Below are 23,271 nucleotides of genomic sequence, written 5' to 3' on the forward strand. Positions count from 1 at the left end.
GGATTATACATGTTAATATCTTTACAGTCCAAAAATGACAATTCTCCTTTGCATGAATATTTCTGTATATTAGGTAGCATGTCAGGGCACAGCCAAGGGAAACGAGCAATGACAGATGGCGCATCAATTTAATCTTGATGGCTGCGGAGAGCATCGAAAGATGAAGAACTTTATATTGGAAGAGCACAGCTATTGTGAGCCCTTTTGAAGTAGTGATCCACACTGGGCTATCTTGTCTAACCTCCTCGTCACCTTGGCTCACTGGTGGCCCCATTCCTGAACTTGAGCACATAATCTAGGCCGATACCTCAGTTCAATACGGAGGGTGTGCTACATTGCTGGGGGGTGGGGGGGGCGGTACTGTCTTTGAGATGTTAAACTAAAGCCCCCTTCTGGCTGCTCAGGTGGGTGTAAAAGATCGCATGACACTATTCAACAAAGAACAAGGAGCTCTCCTGGTATCCTGGCCGACATCTCAATCAACCAACACCAGCAAAACAGTTTAACCGTATTTCTTTGGCTGTGAAGTACTCTGGGACATTCCGTGGACATGCAAGGCATTATATAAATGCGTGCTCTACCTTTACTTTCCTTTCTTAAATAATAGACTGTGGCGGAGCCACCAAAGGACTCAGAGCGGTTGTACATAATTCCTTTAACAGCGATGTAGTTACTGTCTGTGCCTGTACCTTTAATTACACTGTTTGACTGTACAATGCCAGTTACCTTTGCAGCACGTGATGACGTCATGCCGTTAGTCACGTGATGCCCCAACGGCGGGAAGAACGTCATGACGTCACTCTCCTGATCAGGGGATCAGTCCTCGTGGAGTCCTCAGAGAGAATAGACCTGTTATTGATGTCCCCTAGCAGTTTCCAGTTTGAACTCGTTTGTTATCATTAAAGTTCATTAATTTAATAATCTGAGTCGAACTCAGTCTTTTGATAGGAACCTCCGTTCCTACAAGACCAAACGAGCCTCCTTCCAATGCATTGGAACTAGTTGAAAAGCTCAGACCTCAGTGAGTTATTAGATACATGAGGCAGTGGCTGCCACGCAGCATTCCTCATTTCCTTAAGCACTCTAGGGTAAAGGGAATCAGGTCCAGCAGCACAGCCAGATTTAAATGCCTTAATTCGAGCCAATACTGCCTTCCACGGTTACTTCTGTTGAAACAACTCTAGCACATCTACCCAGGGACTGTATCACCTTTAGAAGTAGAAAAGCAATGCCAAGTAGGAGACATGGACAGAAATATGTCGTTTAATTATGGTAGCACCCTCGCCTCCGAGTCAGAAGGTTGTGGGTTCAAGCCCCACTCCAGGGGCTTGAGCACAGAAATCTAGGCTGACACTCCAGTGCAGTGCTGAGGGAGTGCTGCAGTGTCGGAGGTGTAGTCTTTCGGATGAGACGTTAAACTGAGGCCTCGTTTGCTCCCTCAGGTGGATGTAAAAGATCCCATGGCCACTATTTCAAAGAAGAACAGGGGAGTTCTCCCCAATGTCCTGGCCAATATTTACCCTCAATCAACTTCACAAAAACAGATTGTGTTCTGCAGAATTATGCAGTTTAAAGAACAGAAGTTGTACAGTAGAATTTCATGCATTTGCCTTCTATAAAAAAACACTAGCATTCATATAGCGCCTTTCACAGCCAACGAAGTACTTTTTGAAGTGTGGTCACTGTTGTAATGTAGGAAACGCAACAGCCAATTTGCACACAACAAGCTCCCACAAACAGCAATGTGATAATGACCAGATAATCTGTTTTAGTGATGTTGATTGAGGGATAAATATTGCCCAGGACACTGGGGATAACTCCCCTGCTCTTCTTCGAAATAGCATCATGGGATCATTTATGTCCACCCGAGAGAGCAGATGGGGTCTCGGTTTAACGTCTCATTCGAAAGATGGCACCTCCAACAGTGCTGCGCTCCCTCAGCACTGCATTGGAGTGTCAGCCTAGATTTTTGTTCTCAAGTCTCTGGAGTGGGACTCGGACCCACAACCTTCTGACTCAGAGGCGAGGGTGCTGCCACAGTTGATGCTAAAGTGGGCCTCCCGAAGCAGATAACACCTGCTGCTGATCATGCTCGAGATTCGGAGAGAAACTACACATGGTACCGTTAGACACTAGCCCATTGATACTTAATTGAAGCTGGTCTGGCAATCTTGGGAAGGAGAGATAAGAGATCGTCTTCACTCACGTCAATCAATAGAAGTAATGTAGAATACCCACAGTCACTACTCTGCAGTGTAAAGATGTAAAGCTACACACGTGAATAAGACAGCATCAAGTCTGTGTAACTTGGCATATATGGACATTTTGATAAGGAACTTGTAGCTCAGAAAAGGTGCAAAGTGACGGACTGGAATGAGAATTTGGATTCAAAGGGTTTGATCAACCTGGACTGAGCTCAGAACTGTAACACATTTGAGTTCCCATCCATCAGGGTGTCGTTGGAAGTATTACATTGAGTGTATGCCTATGCACTATTGCATGTACTATTTACTTAATAGATCTATGAACGCTTAACTTCAACATTTTAAGAACCTTACTGTTTTGAGGAACAAATATAGCATTTAATATCATAAACATAAATATTTCCTCTAATAGTATTTAGGCAGCTCATCTGCTATATCTTTATCCTACCTTGATAAATCTCTAAGTGTTTACTAACTTGGAACTTAACTAACAAAAAAATGCTTTGCCATCTCTGCTATAATTGCCAATGACCCTGACATGAATCAACTGAGCGGTCTGCGGGTGGCGCTGTCCAGGGAGAGTATAAATGCTCGGGCACGGACCCAGCTTGCGCAGGACATTCTTAACAGGAACTAGTGAAGGACACAATTAGACCTCCATGTTGTAAAACAGTCAATTAAAGCTTTGTTTAATGCTTAGACCAAGTGCCTAGTAGTTTTCTTACATCAGACCCTATTTGCAATGACCTTTATAGCATTAATTCCCATCTTTGGCATAAACACATCGCTACGCTGTACGGTGATTGTTCCCTTTATACCCAGTGAAATACTTTTGATACTTTCTCGAAGAACCTCCTGACTTTGCCATTTAGATTTCATGTCACCATGACCCTTCTTTTAATCTTAGCGACATACTAAAACGTCTTCATCCATCAGCACAGACTTAAATAAACTCCATTGTTCTTCAGTACAGGAAACTCTCGATTTACCGGCACCCAAACAACCGGAAATCTCGGTTAACCGGCAAAATTCAGGAGTAGGTTCAGTTAAGTTTTTCTTCATATTAGTGGCTGTTTCTTGATTCTTGGCTGTGTAATCGGGGGTTTCTGCACTTGTTGCTAAGCAACAGGGAAGCTTGGTCTGTGGCCGGGGTTCTTGCACCTGTTGCTAAGCAACAGGGAAGTCTGGGTTTGTTGCTGTGTACGGAGCTCTCGTACCTTTTAACTATAACTCTCTGTAATCCGGACTTTTTGATAAACCGGCACCACGCCAGTCCCGGATAAAAAAAAGAGTTTTCTGTATTGCAGTTATTTTTGCCTAGCAGATCACGATGAACCTTCTGTAAATCTTCTTTCCCAGGTGACGTCATACTCTCATCAGCATGACATCGAGGTACAGAAATGGCAGAGAGCTGTATATAGCCGATGCTTAAGAAACTGTCTGGTAGACACAGCTCCACAATTCATCAATTGCTGAAAGGATCTGTTGAATAAGCATGGTGTTCCCAATGAAATAGTAACTCTTCACAGCCCACAATATGCAGATGAAAAGTTTAACCAGTTCAGCAGAGTATGGATTCAAGATACCCACAGTCTAACAGAAAGGCAGAAAATAGTGAAGGCAGGGAAATATTTGCTGAAGAAAAACTTGTATTTATATAGCATCTTTGACATTGTAAAACGTCCTAAGGCACTTCACAGGAGTGTTATAAAACAAAAATTTGACACCGAGCCTCACAAGATGATGTTAGGGCAGATGAAGAGGTAGGTTTTAATGAGCGTTTTAAAAGGAGAAAAGCGAGGTAGAGGGGCGGAGAGAATTCCAGAGCTTAGGGCCTTGGCAGCTGAAGGCACGGCCGCCAATGGTTGAGCGATTAAAATCAGGGATGCGCAGGAGACCAGAATTGGAGGAGCGCAGAGATTTCGGTGAGTTATAGGGCTGGGGGAGATTACAGAGACAGGGAGGGGGCGAGGGCCATGGAGGGATTTGAAAACAAGGATAAGAATTTTAAAATGGAGGCGTTGCTTAACTGGGAGCCAATGTAGGTCAGCGAGCACAGGGGTGATGGGTGAACGGGACTTGGTGCGAGTTAGGACACTGGCAGCAGAGTTTTGGATGGCCTCAAGTTTACGGAAGGTAGAATGTGGGAGGCCGGCCAGAAGAAAACGAAAGCCAATGGTCAAAATTTATATTTCGCCTTGCCTGACTATCGTAAGTTGCTTCATGAGTCAGGAACATCTGTTAAGCTACTTATAGATTCTTCAAGATTCCTACTTTGCAGGCAAATAAAAGGAATAAAACAAGTAAAAAATGCAAAACAAGAAGCTACGACAGACGATTGTACTATTTGTTCTTACTAATACAACATGAATGATTAATATAACATGAAAGCACAATGTTTCATACAAGTCTGCTGAAACCCCTATGGATGTAGAATAATGTTTTGTCAATAATGAAGAAGTGGACCATCCTCTATGGGGATCTAAGTAGGTTTTTTTTGAGGGGTTGGTTTGGTTCTAAGATGATGCGAGTGACGGTGGAAGATTCGAACCAAGTCACGTTTCTGTGGTAATCCAATGCCAGAGCGAGGCAGGACCGCACTACTTCAAGGCAATGTTGCTGATTAACCAGCCATTCATGGCACTGGGAGACGTAGATCAGCCTCTGGGGGCTGAAGTTCTTCCCACTTAACTCCAAATAACCCTGGACTATTTCCACCGGAGCAGAAAAGGCTGAGAGAGATTTTTAAAAAATGTAATTATGAAGGCTTTTGACAGGGTAAAAGAGAGAAAGTCCATGTTGGCCTTTATTGCAAAGGGGTTGGAGTACAAGAAAGTCTCGCTACAATTGTACAGGGCCTTGGTGCGACCACACCTGGAGAACTGTGCACAGTTTTGGTCTCCTTATTGGAGGAAGAATATACGGCACAGAAACAGGCCATTCGGCCCAAGCAGTCCATGCCGGCGTTTATGCTCCACTCGAGCCTCCTCCCGTCTTTCCTCATCTAAATCTATCAGCGTAACCCTCTATTCCCTTCTCCCTCATACGCTTATCTAACCGCCCCTTAAATGCATCGATACTATTCGCCTCAACCACTCCCTGTGGTAGCGAGTTCCACATTCTCACCACTCTCTGGGTAAAGAAGTTTCTCCTGAATTCCCTATTGGATTTCTTGCCTTAGAGGCGGTGCAAAGAATGTTCACTAGATTGATTCCTGGGATGAGAGGGTTGTCCTATGAGGAGAGATTGTGTAGAATGGGCCGATACTCTCTGGAGTTTAGAAGAATGAGAGGTGATCTCATTGAAACGTATAAAATTCTGAGGGGGATTGACAGGGTAGATGCTGAGAGGTTGTTTCCCCCTGGCTGGAGTGTCTAGAACTAAGGGTCATAGTCTCAAATTAAGGAGTCGGACATTTAAGACTGAGATGAGAAGGAATTTCTTCACTCAGAGGGTTCTGAATCCTTGGCATTCTCTACCCCAGAGGGCTGTGGATGCTGAGTCGTTGAGTACATTGAAGGCTGAAATTAACAGATTTCTGGACTCTAGGGGAAGGAAGGGGTATGGAGATCAGGTGGGAAAGTGGAGTTGAGGTCGAAGATTGGCCATGATCTTATTGAATGGCGGAGCAGGCGCGAGGGGCTGTATGGCCAACTCCTGCTCCTAATTCTTGTGTTCCTATGTTGTGGTCCTAAAGCCTAGTCACTTGCCACTGAGCTCCTAAGCTCTCTGGACTTAGGAAAATGAGGTGTAGCGCAAAGAAGAGCGAGTGTGCATTCCACACCACGCAAAGAGGAACTGTACTGGTGTGTGGATTTCTCAATAGCTTGGTTTGGAGACCTCTCAAGCACGGTGATGGGTTCCCACGCAGGTGAGACATCTGGCTGACTGAAACAAAGTGTAATGCGTTGTACACCCACTAGATGGAGTGCTGGCCAATTGAATGTTCAGAAGCAACAACAGAAAATAAAAACAGAAAACCTTCCCTTTGATATTTCCTCCCCGCTCGCCTTGCCCCGCCTCCGCACTTGCTTAAAAACCCGTGACATCTCCTAACTTTTTCCAGTTCTGACAAAAGATCATCGACCTGGAACGTTAACTCTGTTTCTCTCCCTCTCTCTCCACAGATGCTGCCCAACCTGCTGAGCAATGTTCCCGCTAGGCTGCGCGGTCACCTGCAGGGTCCCGCGCAGCCCGCTCACAGGTGCAAAAACTTTGAATGGGCCGCGCACTGGGCGGGGGGGGACATTGCTGCTGAGTATTTCCAGCGTTTTCGGCTATTATAGTCAGATTCCCAGCACCCGCACTGCACTATTTTGCTTTTGGCCACTCGGCATCCGTGACACAAACAAAGGCAATTTAACATTTCAAGTGTAAGCCAGTCATCAGATCATAGTTCATAGAATCATAGAAAAATTACGACACAGAAGGAGGCCATTCGGCCCATCGTGTCCGTGTTGGTCGGAAAGGAGCTCTCCAGCCGAATCCCACTTTCCAGCTCTTGGTCCGTAGTCCTGCAGGTTACGGTACTTCAAGTGCATATCCAAGTACTTTTTAAATGTGATGAGGGTTTCTGCCTCAAACACCCTTTCAGGCAGTGAGTTCCAGACCCCCACCACCCTCTGGGTGAAAAAAGTTCTCCTCAAATCCCCTCTAATCCTCCGACCAATTACTTTAAATCTATGCCCCCTGGTTATTGACCTCTCTGCTAAGGGAAATAGGTCCTTCCTATCCATTCTATCTAGGCCCCTCATAATTTTATACACCTCAATTAAATCTCCCCGCAGCCTCCTCTATTAGAGGGTTAGTTAGATCTCACCTACTAACCCGAATGTCATTTTTAATTGTTAAGGAAAGCTGGTGAGAATGGTAACCCGAGCGGCACAAGGTGTGGATTATTGCAGCTACAGAGAAACCGAAAATTACAGACACCTTGGGGACTGGCATCAGCTGTCTTTACCCCCCTCCCCCACCCCCCCAAAGTGTCCCTATATTCAAAGCAGAAAGGAAGCGAGCTGCAAGGGCATAAGAACATAAGAAATAGGAGCAGGAATAGACCATTCGGCCCTTTGAGCCTGCTCCGCCATTCAATAAGATCATGGCTGATCTTCTACCTCAACACCTTCCCGCACTATCACCAAATCCTTTAATTCCCAAACATTTATCGATCTCTGTCTTAAATATACTCAATGACTGAACATTCACAGCTCTCTGCAGTACAGGATTCCTAAGATTCACCACCCTCCGAGTGAAGAAATTTCTCCTCATCTCAGTCCTAAATGGCCGACCCCTTATTCTGAGACTGTGACCCCTGGTTCTAGATTCCCCAGCCAGGGGAAATATCCTCCCTGCATCTACCCTGCCAAGCCCCTTAAGAATTTTATATGTTTCAATTAGATAACCTCGCATTCTTCTAAACTCTAGGGAATATAGGCCTAGTCTATTCAATCTCTCCTCATAGGGCAATCCCCTCATCCCAGGAACCACTCTAGTGAACCTCCGTTGCACTCCCTCGAAGGCAAGTACTCCAGGTGTGGCCTCACCAATGCCCTGTATAATTGTAGTAAAACTTCTTTACTCTTAATACTCTAATCCCTTATCAAAAGCTAACATACCATATGCTTTCCTAATTGCTTGCTGTACCTGAATGTTACCTTTCTGTGATTCATGTACAAGGATATCCAGGTTCCTCTGAATGCAAACATTTCCCAGTCTCTCATCATTCAAAAAATATTCTGCTTTTTTGCTGCCCCAGAGAAAGCTGCAGAGACAGCAGCTTTGCAACAGGCTGTGTCCCTGTGTTTTAAGTTGTAAAGAAAAAGAAAGTCTTGCAATTCTATAGCGCCTTTCATGACCTCAGGACGTCCCAAATGCTTTACAGCCAATGAAGTACTTTTGAAGTGGAGTCACTGTTGTAATGTGGGAAACGCAGCAGCCAATTTGCGCACAGCAAGCTCCCACAGACAGCAATGTGATAACGACCAGATCATCTGTTTTAGTGATGTTGGTTGAGGGATAAATATTGGCTAGGACACCAAGGAGAACTCCCCTGCTCCTCTTCGAAATAGTGCCATGGGATCTTTTACGTGCATCTGAGAGCAGACGGAGCCTCGGTTTAATATCACTGAATATGTTTAAGAAGGAAATAGATGGATTTCTAGACACAAAAGGCATCAAGGGGTATGGGGAGAGCGCGGGAATATGGTATTGAGATAGAGGATCAGCCATGATCGCATTGAATGGCAGAGCAGGCTCGAAGGGTCGAATGGCCTACTCCTGCTCCTATTTTTCTATGTTTCATCTGAAAGACGGCACCTCTGACAGTGCAGCGCTCCCTCAGCACTGCACTGGAGTGTCAGCCTAGATTTATGTGCTCCAGTCTCTGGAGTGGGACTTGAACCCACGACCTTCGGACTCAAGAGGTGAGAGTGCGACCCACTGAGCCACGGCCGACACTAAAGGACTTGGCGCATTGAAGGCTGTCCGTAATTTGCGAGTGTCCATGGTTTCAGAGCGACTCTTGTATATTTCAGCATACAAGTTATTTGGGTCTCTCAAGAAGTCTCTTGAAGTGTCAGTTTTCTGGGAGATTATACAGGTTTCACTGTACAAGCCACAATCATAAATTTCTGGTTAGGATTGATATTATTTTGCCACTAGAAAACAAATGATCGCTCTGGCAGGTGTTAGCATATTTCAAAAGCTGTGTGGGAAACTTAATGCTCAAATAGTTTTTTTTTTTTTAAATGCGTCACGATGATAAAGATGGCCCACCTGTGCCATTAAGAGTGCTATTCCTTTTCGTGTAGCGGTCTCGAATCAGAATTCCTATTGTTCGCACATTGTCCCTCAACATTTTGCCTTGTGCTTGCACCATGAAGAGGTAGGTATTTGCTGAAAGGGAAACAGATAGCACGGTTAAACAAGTCACTTGATAATTGGCAATTCAAACAAAACAATTTTGCAAACAGTTGCCCATAATCTATTGTTGGGAAAAACTGGTGTCTGATGAGTTTCTGCAATCTGATTCGTCCATAATGGATCCATGTAAAACTGTTAAGAACACAATGTGCTTGCTTTCAAATGTTTTGGGTCATATTCTGTGCTGTCAAAGCTATATATACTCCAGAGGATTAACAATTACGAACAGCGATGTAACAACAGGTTTGTTTTTAAACCCCAGAGTTTGGAACTGTCCCAGAATCCTTGCTTCAGCCGGCCCACCCCAGCTAGGAACTGTCCCAGAGCCCTTGCTTCAGCTGGCCCACCCCAGCTAGGAACTGTCCCAGAGCCCTTGCTTCAGCTGGCCCACCCCAGCTAGGAACTGTCCCAGAGCCTGCTCTGCCATTCAGTAAGATTATGGCTGATCTTCAACCTCAACTCTACATTCCTGCCCGATCTCCATATCCCTCGATTCCCCGAGAGTCCAAATATCTATCGCTCTCAGTCTTGAATAGACTCAACGGCTGAGCATCCACAGCGATTCACAACCCTCTGAAGAAATTTCTCAACTCAGTCTTAAATGGCCGACCCCTTATCCGGAGACTATGCACCCCTAGTTCTAGACACTCCAGCCAGGAGAAACAACCTCTCAGCATCTACCCTGTCAATCCCCTTCAGAAACTTGTATCTTTCAATGAGATCACCTCTCATTCTTCTAAACTCCAGAGAGTATCGGCCCAATCTACTCAATCTCTCCTCATAGGACAACCCTCTCATCCCAGGAACCCCAAAAAGCTGGACTACCCCAGCTGGCACCTGTTTTTAAGTAAATATGCAAAGATTTAAGTTACTGACAACACCGTCATCCAAAAAAAAACTTCAAACACAGGAAATGATAACCGAAGTGGAGAAACATAGAAGATAGGAGCAGGAGTAGGCCATTCAGCCCCTCGAGCCTGCTCTGCCATTCAATGAGATCATGGCTGATCATCCAAATTCAGTACCCTGTCCCTGCCTTCTCCCCATATCCCTTGATCCTTAAGAAATATATCCAACTCTTTCTTGAATATATTTAATGAACTGGCCTCTGCTGCCTTGTGTGGAGAGAAAGTAACCACAACACCTTGGGGTTCTCTTTGGCCATGAGCAGCTCCAGACTCTCTGCCCTGGGCTCCTCCAGGTATTGCGTATGGCTGCTTTTTCCAAGTGCATCTCATTTCTACATAAATGTATTTCTAATTACCTTACAAGTGTTTACAGCTCACCATAATTCTGTTCATCAGATTGAATTAATTTTAGCACCATTGGTTTATTCCTCAGTCCATCACTATTTTCCGTGTCATGGGGACCTCGAACACACAGGGTCTGGCTTTTTGCATTAGGCTCAGCGCTCACCGTTATTAAAGTGTAAATCGGACAGCACGCGCGCAGTTAAACGCGGAAAGCAGGAAGTTGTTGTCCGAGATGCCCTGCTCCTCCAGAAGCTGCGCTGCAACAGTATCTCACCAAGAGACTCAGCATTGAAACACATGGAACAGAGTGAAGTTCCTGTACTTGCAGGATAGGTACACACTAAACTCACCAGAAAAAGTTAGGGCTTGTCCATTCCAGTGAAAGCACCATTTTTAACAGCGTGATAAGTCTTAATTACGACCAAACAACCTCTCTGGCACTGAAAATTAACTTTTACAAGTGTCTCATTCCTTGAACTTTTAATTATTGTTGAAGATTTAAAACATTTACGCAGTTGCTTGCCCTGTTCACACAAGACCCAGATCCCCTGTAGCGGGCGCTGTGCCAAAGTGGCTCTCATTACAGCAAGTTCCACTGCAAAAGTCCATAGGCAAGTGCAACTGTAACCAGTGGCAAAATCCGGTCCAATATCTCGTACAAAAGGACAACAACTCGAATAGCAGTGTTCCCTGAGTATTGCAGGGGCGTATCAGCCAGGATCTTGTGCACAAGTCTTGAAACCAAAGCCTGGGCTGGTACAGTATGTTTAGTAAGTCATTGGATACTAAAAATAAACTTGTGAAAGTTACTGCATTTACTATTCTTTATTGACTGATCAAAGAACAAAGCTCAAGTCTCCAGTAAACATTTTGCCTTGGTTACCAACTTCTTACTTTGTTCCAAAACTCATGATCTTCCCTAAAGAGAGTAATAAACAGGTGGAAAAATCGAAGATGGAAAAGGTTGATGAAGTATATGGAAGAAAAACTCAACAAGAATGTAAAAGAGAAAAAGACTTGCATTTATATAGCGCCTTTCACCACCACCTGATGTCCCAAAGCTCTTTACAGCCAATAAAGTACAACAGTGACTACACTCCAAAAGTAATGTAGGAAATGCGACAGCCAAGTTGCGCACAGCAAGCTCCCACAAACAGCAATGTGATAATGACCAGATCATCTGTTTTTAGTGACGTTGGTAGAGGGATAAATATTGGCCCGAACACCAGGGAGGCAGTACAGAGAAAGTTCACCAGGTTGATTCCTGGGATGAAGGGGTTGACCTATGACGAAAGGTTGAGCAGGTTGGGCCTATACTCATTGGCGTTTAGAAGAATGAGAGGCGATCTTATTGAAACATAAGATTCTGAGTGGGCTCGACAGGGTAGATGCTGAGAGGATGTTTCCCCTCGTGGGGAAATCTAGAACTAGGGGGCATAGTTTCAGAATAAAGGGTCGCCCATTTAAGACGGAGATGAGGAGGAATTTCTTCTCTCAGAGGGCCGTGAATCTTTGGGATTCTCTACCCCGGAGAGCTGTGGAGGCCGAGTCATTGAATATATTCCAGGCGGAGATTGACAGACATTTGAACTACAAGGGAGTCAAGGGGTATGGGGAGAGAGCGGGAAAGTGGTGTTAAGCCAAGATTGGATCCGCCCTGATCTTATTGAATGGCGGAGCAGGCTCGAGGGCCGATTAGCCGACTCCTGCTCCTGATCTAACTCCCCTGCTCTTCTTCAAAACAGTGCCACTGGACCTTTTACATCCACCCGAGAGAGCAGACAGGGCCTTGGTTTAATGTCTCATCCAAAAGACGGCACCTCCGACAGTGCAGCGGAGTCCCTCAGCACTGCCCTGGGGTGTCAGCCTAGATTTTTGTGCTCAAGTCTCTGGAGTGGGGACTTAAACCCAGAGGCGAGGGTGCTACCGACTGAACCACAGCTGACGCATTGAAAAATTGAATCAGAAAACTAAAGAACAAATGAATAAGTCATTATGGTGCAGTCTTTCATTACAAGAAAGCCAGCCCTAACAAGTGGGGACAAAAATCTGTTATTTTGGTGACAGCAGCTGGACCAAAATAATCGTACAGCCTTTTTCTACCTCAATACGTAAGCAATAACAAAAGGTGCACACGTCCTGGTGGCATCATGCCAGAAGCTGCCATCATAAAATGCAAATATACATGCAGTTGATTGCCATTAAATTTCACATTTTTAATATCATGTGAGTAAAAGAAAATGAACACTGTTTCATAGCCCAGTGTTATCTAAACTTCACACGTATTGCATCTAGATATAAAATCTTTGAGTTCGTAATGCTACCATACTCGGTAAATTGACATACTTATCTGTAAGTAACAGTTACTTAGCAGTTAAGCAACAACTCGATTTTAAAATTCACATCCTTGTATTTAAATCCCTCCACGGCTTCACCCCTCCCTATCTCTGTAACCTCCTCCAGCCCCACAACCACCACCCACCCGCAAGATATCTGCGTTCCTCGAATTCTGGCCTCTTGAGCATCCCTGATTATAATCGCTCCACCATTGGCGGCCGTGCCTTCAGCTGCCTGGGCCCTAAGCTCTGGAATTCCCTCCCTGAACCTCTCCGCCTCTCCTTCCCATTTTAAGATGCTCCTTAAAACCTACCTCTGACCAAGCTTTTGGTCATCTACCCGAATATCACCTTATGTGGCTTGGTGTCAACATTTTGTTTTAGAACGCTCCTGTGAAGCACCTTGGAATGTTTTACTACTTTAAAGGCTTCATAAAAATACAAGTTGTTGTTGCGCTTTGTATAAATAGAACAATGTGGTGCTCACCATAATTCGCAACTTTGTTGTTTACAAATTATCAAGTTAACACAATCTATCTATCCTCTATATGCAGCCTTCATTGGAAGTGGTTATGAGGTTCAACTGATTGCAAAATGCATTTGTGTTTTGCATGCCAAGTGTTGCATCTGTACCACACATTGAGCTTGCAATGCCCAGCCATTGCAGAACACTAGCATTTCAGTATCTTATAGAATCATAGAATGATACAGCACAGAAGGAAGCCATTCGGCCAATCGTGTCTTTGCTGGCTCTTTGAAAGAGCTCTCCAGTTAGTCTCAATCCCCTGCTCTTCCCCGAGGGTACTACCACCCTCGCTTCAGTAGCACCCTCACCTCCGAGTCCAACTCCCACTCCAGAGACTTTCGGATGAGACGTTAAACCGAGGCCCCGTCTGCCCTCTCAGGTGGACATAAAAGATGCCACAGCACTATTTCGAAGAAGCGCAGGCGAGATATCCCCAGTGTCTTGGCCAATATTTATCCCTCAAACCAACAGTGACTACATTTCAAAAAGTACTTCATTGGCTGTAAAGCGGTTTGGGACGTCTGGTGGTTGTGAAAGGTGCAAGTCTTTCTTTCCCCATAGCCCTGCAAATTTCTCCTTTTCAAGTATTTATTCCATTCCCTTCTGAAAGTTACTAATGAATCTGCTTCCACCACACATTCAGGCAGTTCGTTCCAGATCACAACTGACAGCGCAAAACAATTCTCTTGATCTCCCCCTGAATCTTCTGCTGATTATCTTCAATCTGTGTCCTCTGGTTACTGACCCTCCTGCCGGTGGAAAGTTTCTCCCGATCTACTTTATCAAAACAACTCATCATTTCTAACAGCTCTATCAAATCTCCCCATGACCATCTCTGCTCGAAGAACAAGCCCAGATTCTCCACATACTGAGCTGAAGAGCCCCTCGCCCCTGGTACCATTCTGGTAAACCTCCTCTGCACCCTCTCCAAGGCCTTGACATCTTTTCCTGAAGTGCGGTGCCCAGAATTGGACACTACTCCAGCTGGAGCCTAACCAGTGCTTTATAAAGGTTTGCCTTAAATTCTTTGCTTTTGTACTCTATGCCTCTATTTACAAAGCCAAGGATCCCTTGGCCTAGAAATTCGGTATAGCCGCGTTTGGGGCGCTAGTCCTGGCGATGCGCAAAGTTTAGCGCCAGGCGCAATTTAGCGCCACCTAGCGCGATATTGGGTTGCAGCGCCCCTAAAGGTGATTGCAGCGCTAAATCAGGCGCTGCACGCTACTCTTAAGGCGCTAACCCGGCGGCGCAACCCAATTTCGCGGCGGCGGGTTGCAGCGAGGGTGCTGTCAATAATCACTGTCCCTGAGACACACTGGCGCCGGCCAGCTCTTAAAGGGGCAGGTCAATTGGCATCACCAGACACACTCACTGCCTTGTAGGCCTTCAAAGCGGTGGGAGCCTACCTGTGGCGCACCAGCCTAGCAAGACATGGAAAGGGTGAGGCAGAGGGCGGAACGCCTCACTGATGGGGCATTGGATGCTTTGGTTGGCGCAGTGGAATCAAGGCCAAGGAAGATGGTCGGAATGTGATTTATGTTTTGGACAGTCTCCCGGGTGTGAGAGGCAGTTATGTGTCAGTGTATTCGTTTTGCTTTCTGTTGCCATAGCTTTCTCATGTTGGAAGGAACCACATTTTGTGTAATGAAACACTTTCTTCATTTACAATGGCCATGCCTGCTATTTACATGAATCTTGCCCTTCACAGGCTTGGGGGTATCAGACCAGTTCCATTCCTGTTCTTGGAATGGCAGCAAGCATTCCGTGAGAAGGGCCTAGGAGCTACTTCTGATCAGCCTCTGACACGCAGCCCGAGAAGAGCCGCTCGCGTAGAAGTTCAGGCCAGCAGGCATCTTCTCAGCCACCGACAGAGATGTCCTGCACCTTATCTGAGGCTGCAGATCTGGCTGAAGCAGCTGGCACAGCTCACTCACCACCTCCTTTCTAAATCGCAGCCTTCTGACACACTGCTCCTCCGGCATGTTCATGTAGGAAAACTGCTGTTGGAAAACCCTGCTAGCGTAAGGTCTGCTGTGGCGACGTCTGCTGGCCCTCCTCCGTCTGGCCATGCCCGCCCCCCTCTCCCAGCGTCTCAGTGCCCTTTCCAGATGATTCAGCAGCAGGACGTTCCCCTCCAATGCAGCCCCCATAATAAGTGCCCACAGGAAGGTTCCCCGTTGTCAAGGCTCACCAACAGCAAGGTGATGGTCAGAAGGCTGAAGATCGTCTGCCTGCGCTGGCTCAGTGGTCAAATGGCTCTCAGTGTGCAGCTCAGCAACTCTTTGTAGCTCTCGAGGAAGTTGTGCTCCAAAAATGGCTGCCGCTTTTAAAACACACCAGTCCCCTTTAAATAACGCTCCTCCAGCCCAAGAGCGACTTGGTAAGGTCCAGGTAAGCAGTCACTATTAGCGCCAGGCGCTACGGAGGGGGGCACCACTGAATTTCCGGTCCGGGGCGCCCAAAAGGCGTTGCACACTCAAATGACGTCATAATCGGCCTGCGCCCATGAGCGGGCGCTAAGATTTAGCGCTGGCACTAAATGCATGCTCAATATGGGGCGAGGCGCTAGGTGCCCTGCGCCCACCCGGAAATTGACTAGCGCCCCACTTCTCGGCCTCTTTAGGCGTTAATCGGTGGCGCTAACAACCGAATTTCTCCCCCCTTATGTTTTATTTATAAACAGCCTTGTCAACTTGTCCCGCCACCTTCAAAGATTTGTGTCCGTGCACCCCCAGGTTCTGTTCCTGCACCCCCTTTAAAAATGTAGCGTTTAATGTACATTGCCTCTCCTCAGTTTTCCTTCCAAAATGAAACACTTCACTCTTCTCTGCATTCAATTTTATCTGCCATGTTTTTGCCCATTTCACCAGTCTATGTCCTCCTGGCGGCAGCATATTTTCAACATTAAATTACAGAGATTATTAATATTTATTGATCTATTTTTTCAAACAAATATTCTCTGCCACACAGCAACAAGCAGTTTTTAAAACATGGCAGGAATGTTGCCAGGTTTAGTGCGAACTGTGACAGTGTTGTCAAGAACTTGCTGTAGGAGCAGCAGAATCCCACGCCCGACTGTATTCCTCACTTATGCAAATTGCTGGTGAAAGGCTCCATAAACCAGCTCTTTTGAAGAGTAAAAATAAAGATGATAAACCCAGGCAAGTTCAGGTCGTAATGCTAACTATTCCAGAGGTTTTTCTACCTTTTATGCAAGGAAAGCAGATTTTCTACTGTGTAAAGTGTTAATCGTGATTCAAAACAGCACAAGATCCAGCTCATCAAAGGAAACTAGACCATACCTCCTGGACTGTGGGGCAGCACTTTAATAAGTCATTAGGAATAGTTCTGTCAAGTATTTGCCATTCGAGTGCTCTCCTCAAGTCTCTGTTTAAGTAGTCCCATTCACCAATCTTCATTATTTTGCTGTCATCTTCCAGGTTAATGAGTGCTTCTGGATTCACAATGTGAGATTTTGAGGAGGGTGCTTTATTTCCTTATATTTTGAACATGTCCAGTTCCATCTATATTTGTATATTCTGTGATATATCATTACCTGAATGTTTTACCAAAGAAGTTAACATATTATCATATTTGTCTACTATTGACAATTGGGTGGGGGGGGGGGGGGGGGGGAGTAATCAAGACCAAGGGGCAAGTAAACACTGGGATGTGACAATTAATCAAATACATTTTGAGGAATAAGGATCACTAATTTGAGTAACGCGGTGCAGTACGCCGCTGCACTGTTGGTGAGGCCACGTTTCAGATGAAACATTAAACCAAGGCTCCATCTGGCCTCGCCGGTGAACGTAAAAGATCCCATGTCACGACCGGAAGAGATGGGGAATTCTTCCGATGGGCCTGAAGCTGAATATTGGTCTGAAATCAAATGGGACCGAGCACAGAGGGCAGGCTGGGAGGTTGGCCCAAAAACTTCGCCATCTTCTGGAAAGGTGAAGGGAGCCGGGGAGAGGGGTCAGGTGTCAGACTGCAGCATGGGGAGGCCGCATGCTGGGCAGGCAGGTTGGGGAATTCGGGCTAGAGGCTGCAACAGGAAACAGGAGCAAGACCAGTGAGTGGAACTGGGTGGCTGGCTACAATGCAATAAAGCTGCAAGAAGGGCGACATGAATCTTGTCATTCATGTGGAAACGACTTATGAAATGATACTGGGCGGCCTGCTGGTGGCGCTGTCCAGGGAGAGTTTAAATACTCGGGCATGGGCCCAGCTTGCTCAGGACATTCTTTAACAGGAACTAGTGAAGGACACAACTCGATCTCCATGTTGAAAAACAGTTGATTAAAGCCTTGTTTAATACTCAGGCCAAGTGCCGAGTAGTTTTCTTATGTCAAAGGGTAAGCAAGCCAGCTTAGACTACAATGGAGTTGAGGCAGGGACAGGAGAAAAAGAGGAACTGGGGGCTGCAGGGAGCAACGGGACAGCAGGGTAGGGCCAAGGGGGGAAGACAAGGAAAAGCCTTTTGCTTTGTACAATCATACCTCGTCATTTAATCTCTCCCGCCTTCCACCCGATCTCAGACCTTCCCTTTTGTCCTTTCCTCCCCTCCCCTCTTTCACTGCCTCTGTACTTGCTTAAAACCTGTTACATCTCAAACTTTTTCCAGTGTGGACGAAAGGACACTGACCTGAAATGTTAACTGTTTATCTCTCTCTACAGGTGCTGCCTGACCTGCTGAGTGCTTCCAGCATTTCCTGTTTTTATTTCAGATTTCCAGCATCTGCAGTATTTTGCTTTTGTAAAAGCCACAGAGCTTAGTGGGATGACAGAAGAGGGGCGAAAGAGGGGAAATGGGTTTTGGAAGTAAACTATTGATAAAGCCAAGGATCCCGTATGCCCTTCTAACAGCCTTGTCACCTTGTCCTGCCACCTTCAAAGACTTGTGTCTGTACACAGGAACACAACAACATAGCAGTACGAGGTGGTCATTTAGCCCCTCGAGCCTGTTCCGCCATTCAATGAGATCATGGCTGAGCTGTGACCCAACTCCATAGCCTATGCCCCATATCTCTGAATACCTTTGGGTTAACAAAAATCTATCAATCTCAAATTTAAAATTAACAACTGATCAAAACTGCCGTTTGCAGAAGAGAGCTCCAAAAACTTCTACCACCCTTTGTGTGTAGAAGTGTTTCCTAATTTCACTCCTGAAAGTTCTGGCTCTAATTTTTAGGCTATGTCCCCCAGTCCTAGACTCCCCCAGCTCTCTGTGCTCCTGCACCTACAGGTGCCAGTCATCCTCTGGTACCTCAACCAAGATTGCCCATTCTTTTTATACAAGTCTGAACAGCAAACGTTGCCCGTCTATTTGACTGGAGCCTGATCCTGTTCTGATCAACTTCCACACACACACATCAAACTTCGAGTAGGAGCCACTGGAGAGCGATCAGGAGCAGCAATCCTGGAGGGTTTTGTTTCTCTCCCTCGCCCAGGAGTGATGAAGCCTCTGCTATCGTACTAGTGATGAAGCCAAGTTTAGCACTCTTATGGAGATTACCCAACTTTTAAAAATTATTCGTATATGGGATGTGGGCGTTGCTGGCAAGGCCGGCATTTATAGATCATCCCGGTCTTGTTTCATGCGGGCATGGACTGCTTCAATATCTGAGGAGTTGTGAATGGCACTGAACACTGTGCAGTCATCAGCAAACATCCCCATTTCTGACCTTATGTTGGAGGGAAGGTCATTGATGAAGCAGCTGAAGATGGTTGAGCCTAGGACACGGCCCTGAGGAACTCCTGCACCGATGTCCTGGCGCTGAGATGATTGACCTTCAACCACCACAACCATCTTCCTTTGTGCTCGGTATGACTCCAGCCAGTGGACTGTTCCCCACCCCCCGTCCCGATTCCCATTGATTTCAGTTTTACTAGGGCTCCTGATGCTACACTCATTCAAATGCTGCCTTGATGTCGAGGGCAGTCACTCTCATCTCACCTCTGGAATTCAGCTCCTTTGTCCATGTTTGGACCAAGGCTGTAATGAGGTCAGGAGCCGAGTGGTCTTGGCAGAACCCAAACTGGGCATCTGTGATTGGCGAGTAAGTGCCGCTTGATAGCACTGTCGATGACACCTTCCATCACTTTGCTGATGATTGAGAGAAGACTGATCGGGCGGTAATTGGCCGGGTTGGATTTGTCCTGCTTTTTGTGGACAGGAAATACCCGGGCAGTTTTCCACATTGTCGGATAGATGCCGGTGTTGTAGCTGTACTGGAACAGATTAGCTAGAGGTGCGGCTAGTTCTGGAGCACAAGTCTTCAGCAAGACAGCCGGGATGTTGTCGGGGCCCATAGCCTTTGCTGTATCCAGTGCGCTCAGCCGTTTCTTTTGGCTGAAGACTGGCTTCTGTGATTGTGGGGACCTCAGGAAAAGGCTGATATGAATCATCCACTCAGCACTTCTGGCTGAAGATGATTACAAACGCTTCAACCTTGTCTTTTGCACTCACGTGCTAGGCTCCACCATCATTGAGGATGAGGATATTCATGGAGCCTCCTCCTCCCGTTAGTTGTTTAATGGTCCACCACCATTCATGACTGGATGTGGCAGGACTGCAGAGCTTTGATCTGATCCGTTGATTGTGGGATCGCTTAGCCCTGTTTATAACATGCTGTTTCTGCTTTTTAGCATGCATGTAGTCCTGTGTTGGAGCTTCCCCAGGTTGGCACCTCATTTTTAGGTATGCCTAGTGCTGCTCCTGGCATGCTCTTCTACACTCCTTATTGAACCAGGGTTGGTCCCCTGGCTTGATGGTCATGGTAGAGTGAGGGATATGCCGGGCCATGAGGTTACAGATTGTGGTGGAATACAATTCTGCTGCTGCTGATGGCCCACAGCCCTTCATGGATGCCCAGTTTTGAGCTGCTAGATCTGTTCTGAATCTATCCCATTTAGCACGGTGGTAGTGCCACACAACACGGCGGAGAGTGTCCTCACTGTGAAGACGGGACTTCATCTCCACGATGTCTGTGCGCTGGTCACTGCTACCAATACTGTCATGGGCAGATGCATCTGCGACAGGTAGATTGGTGAGGACGAGGTCAAGTAGATTTTTCATCATGTTGTTTATCTCACCACCTGTCGCAGGCCCAGACTGGCAGTTACGTCCTTCAGGACTCGGCCAGCTCGGTCAGTAGTGGTGCTACCGAGCCACTCTTGGTGATGGACATTGAAGTCCCCCACCCAGAGTATGTTCTGTGCCCTGTATAAGGGCACTCAGTACAAGCTTAGGATCAAATCTGGGACCTCCCTATTCTATATAACATAGTACCTCACTAGGCGATACAGTCACCCAATAGACCACTACTTGTATTTTTTTCCCCCAATCGTTCTGCTTAACCTTGATTTAGTTATCAGAATTTAAACAATAAGGAAAGCTTAAATTAGTTAGATTTGCTTTCCTGGAAAATGAGGCAACTTCAAAGCGATCTAGTTGAAGGGAATGGGAAAAAATTGATCCATGTATTCAAGTAACAGAGGACTCAAAATAAAATTAGGAATTTAGCAGGAAACGAAGAGGCCAGGTGGAACTTTTTCATCCGAAGTGTAATAGAGCCGACAAATAGGTTCCCAGAGATAGTCGTTGAAGTCGATAGCAGGAATGGGTTTCAGCAAACAATTAGATGGGCAAAAAAACAATTCAGGAATATGATGTGACGGCAGATAGGCGGGGTTGATTGCTGAAGAGGGGACAGGCTTTTTGTGTCTAATGGCCTTTCCAGGTCCTAAAAATTCTCATTCAAATCACTGCGATATTGGTCTTCCTATTTTCTCACTTCTTTTCAATGTCCCTTAAAGTAATTAGAGGACAACACGGAAATATGAAAAAAGGAAAAAAGAAAAGAAAGACAGACTTGCATTTCTATAGCGCCTTTCACGACCTCTGGACATCCCAAAGCGCTTCACAGCCAATGAAGTACTTTTGAAGTGTAGTCACTGGTGTAATGTAGGACATGTTATAAGCTGGTTCTTTGATTCATTCATTCATAAATCAAGGTTAGCTCCGTAATCTTATTGGTATTCAGAAGTATATTTGGAAAAGGTTCTGGACATTGAATGCATTTTCTCTTCAGTCAGGTTGCGCGAGTCAACAACCTTTCCTCTCGAGACGTGGGGCCATGTTCCATCAATCCATCCCAGACATAACCTCCTGCTGACAATTGTACACAGCATGTACTTCACCCTGCTTAGATGCAATTCTGACTCCCTTCAACACAATCAGATGGTTCTCCAACTGGCTGAATGTTTTGTGACTCTCAATAAGGTTTTCCCCCTTTTAATAAAGTACTCATTAAGTACTCATTAGCTTTGGGCAATACTGGTCACTAAATAGTGCATATTTGGTTTACTCTGAAATGTGAGAATATACCTCCCGACTCCCCAAAGCCTTTCCACCATCTACAAGGCACAAGTCAGGAGTGTGATGGAATACTCTCCACTTGCCTGGATGAGTGCAGCTCCAACAACACTCAAGAAGCTCGACACCATTCAGGATAAAGCAGCCCGCTTGATTGGCAGCCCATCCACTACCTTAAACATTCACTCCCTCCACCACCGGCGCACCGTGGCTGCAGTGTGTACCATCTACAAGATTCACTGCAGCAACTCGCCAAGGCTTCTTCGGCAGCACCTCCCAAACCCGCGACCTCTTCCACCTCGAAGGACAAGGGCAGCAGGCGCATGGAAACACCACCACCTCCAAGTTCCCCTCCAAGTCACACACCATCCTGACTTGGAAATATATCGGCTGATCCTTCATCGTCGCTGGGTCAAAATCCAGGAACTCCCTCCCTAACAGCACTGTGGGAGTACCTTCACCACACGGACTGCAGCGGTTCAAGAAGGCGGCTCACCACCACCTTCTCAAGGGCAATTAGGGATGGGCAATAAATGCTGGCCTTGCCAGCGATGCCCACATCCCAGGGACGAGTCAAAAAATACAATAAACTTGTTATAGCTGTGCAAGAAAAAAAACATTTTGGTAAAAATCCCAGGGGGGAAACGAAGAGTCCTGGTACACAATCAAATGGCATCTCAGTACAGAACAAAATCATTCTATACACTGATTATAATAATTCACATTAGTTACCCAGTGAGATAACAGATGGTTACATGTCAGTAAACTATACCCGACTCACAGGGGCGCAGGCAGCCACTGCTGTGAATCGGCAATGTTGCACTGTGTATTCAATGCTATGAACCCAGGTGGTGGTATGAAATTTTATCTCAGAATCAGGACAATTGTATATCTTGTTAAGAAAACTATGTTTAATAAGTGGGCTGAGGCGATCAGATGAACGAGGCAAACAAACATCAAGAATTATTGCCCGCCCCAGGGGTGGTGGGGGGGGGAAAAAGAGAGGCAAATATCTTTAAGTGAAATAATGCATTCAGATATATGTTGTTCTTATTAAAAAATACCACCTTGACTCAGGATATTCTTTATAATAGAGATTTACGGCACAGAAGGAGGCCATTCGGCCCATCGTGTCCGTGCCGGCCGACAAAGAGCTCTCCAGCCTAATCCCACTTCCCAGCTCTTGGTCCGTAGCCCTGTAGGTTACGGCACTTCAGGTGTACATCCAAGTACTTTGTAAATGTGATGAGGGTTTCTGCCTCTCTCATCCTTTCAGGCAGTGAGTTCCAGACCCCCACCACCCTCTGGGTGAAAAAAGTTCGCCTCAACTCCCCTCTAATCCTTCTACCAATTACTTTAAATCTATTCCCCCTGGTTATTGACCGCTCTATACCCATTCATTCTAGGATTTTTTTTCCAATAATTTAAAGTGCATCAGCGAGAGCTATTTTTTAAAATGCTAATTTCGTCCTGTATTGCAATATGAAGCACAATTCTTCCCCACCTCAAATTCAACCTTTGAATGGGGGCCAGGGGCACAGGGGAGCCGCCGTGTTTTGCAGATGCTCTCAATTGGAATGCAACAGTAAAAAATCTTAAAGCAGCAACCAACATTAACTTTAAACAAATAGAAAAGTTTTCATCTATAGGC

At 45.9% G+C, this 23,271-nt stretch overlaps 1 protein-coding gene across 1 annotated transcript in view; it reads right to left on the reverse strand.

The window, feature by feature from the left end:
• b4galt6 (UDP-Gal:betaGlcNAc beta 1,4- galactosyltransferase, polypeptide 6) overlaps positions 1-23,271 on the reverse strand; it is an 88,257-nt gene that overhangs the window by 25,125 nt on the left and 39,861 nt on the right. The window contains exon 2 of the mRNA XM_085992262.1: positions 8,979-9,098. Coding sequence (XP_085848388.1) covers positions 8,979-9,098 — 120 coding nt within the window. The remainder of the gene's footprint in view (positions 1-8,978; positions 9,099-23,271) is intronic.

Source organism: Somniosus microcephalus, chromosome 7, assembly GCF_052327205.1.
Source record: "Somniosus microcephalus isolate GS21.2 chromosome 7, FLI_Smic_1.0, whole genome shotgun sequence".
NCBI classification, from domain to species: Eukaryota; Metazoa; Chordata; class Chondrichthyes; order Squaliformes; family Somniosidae; genus Somniosus; species Somniosus microcephalus.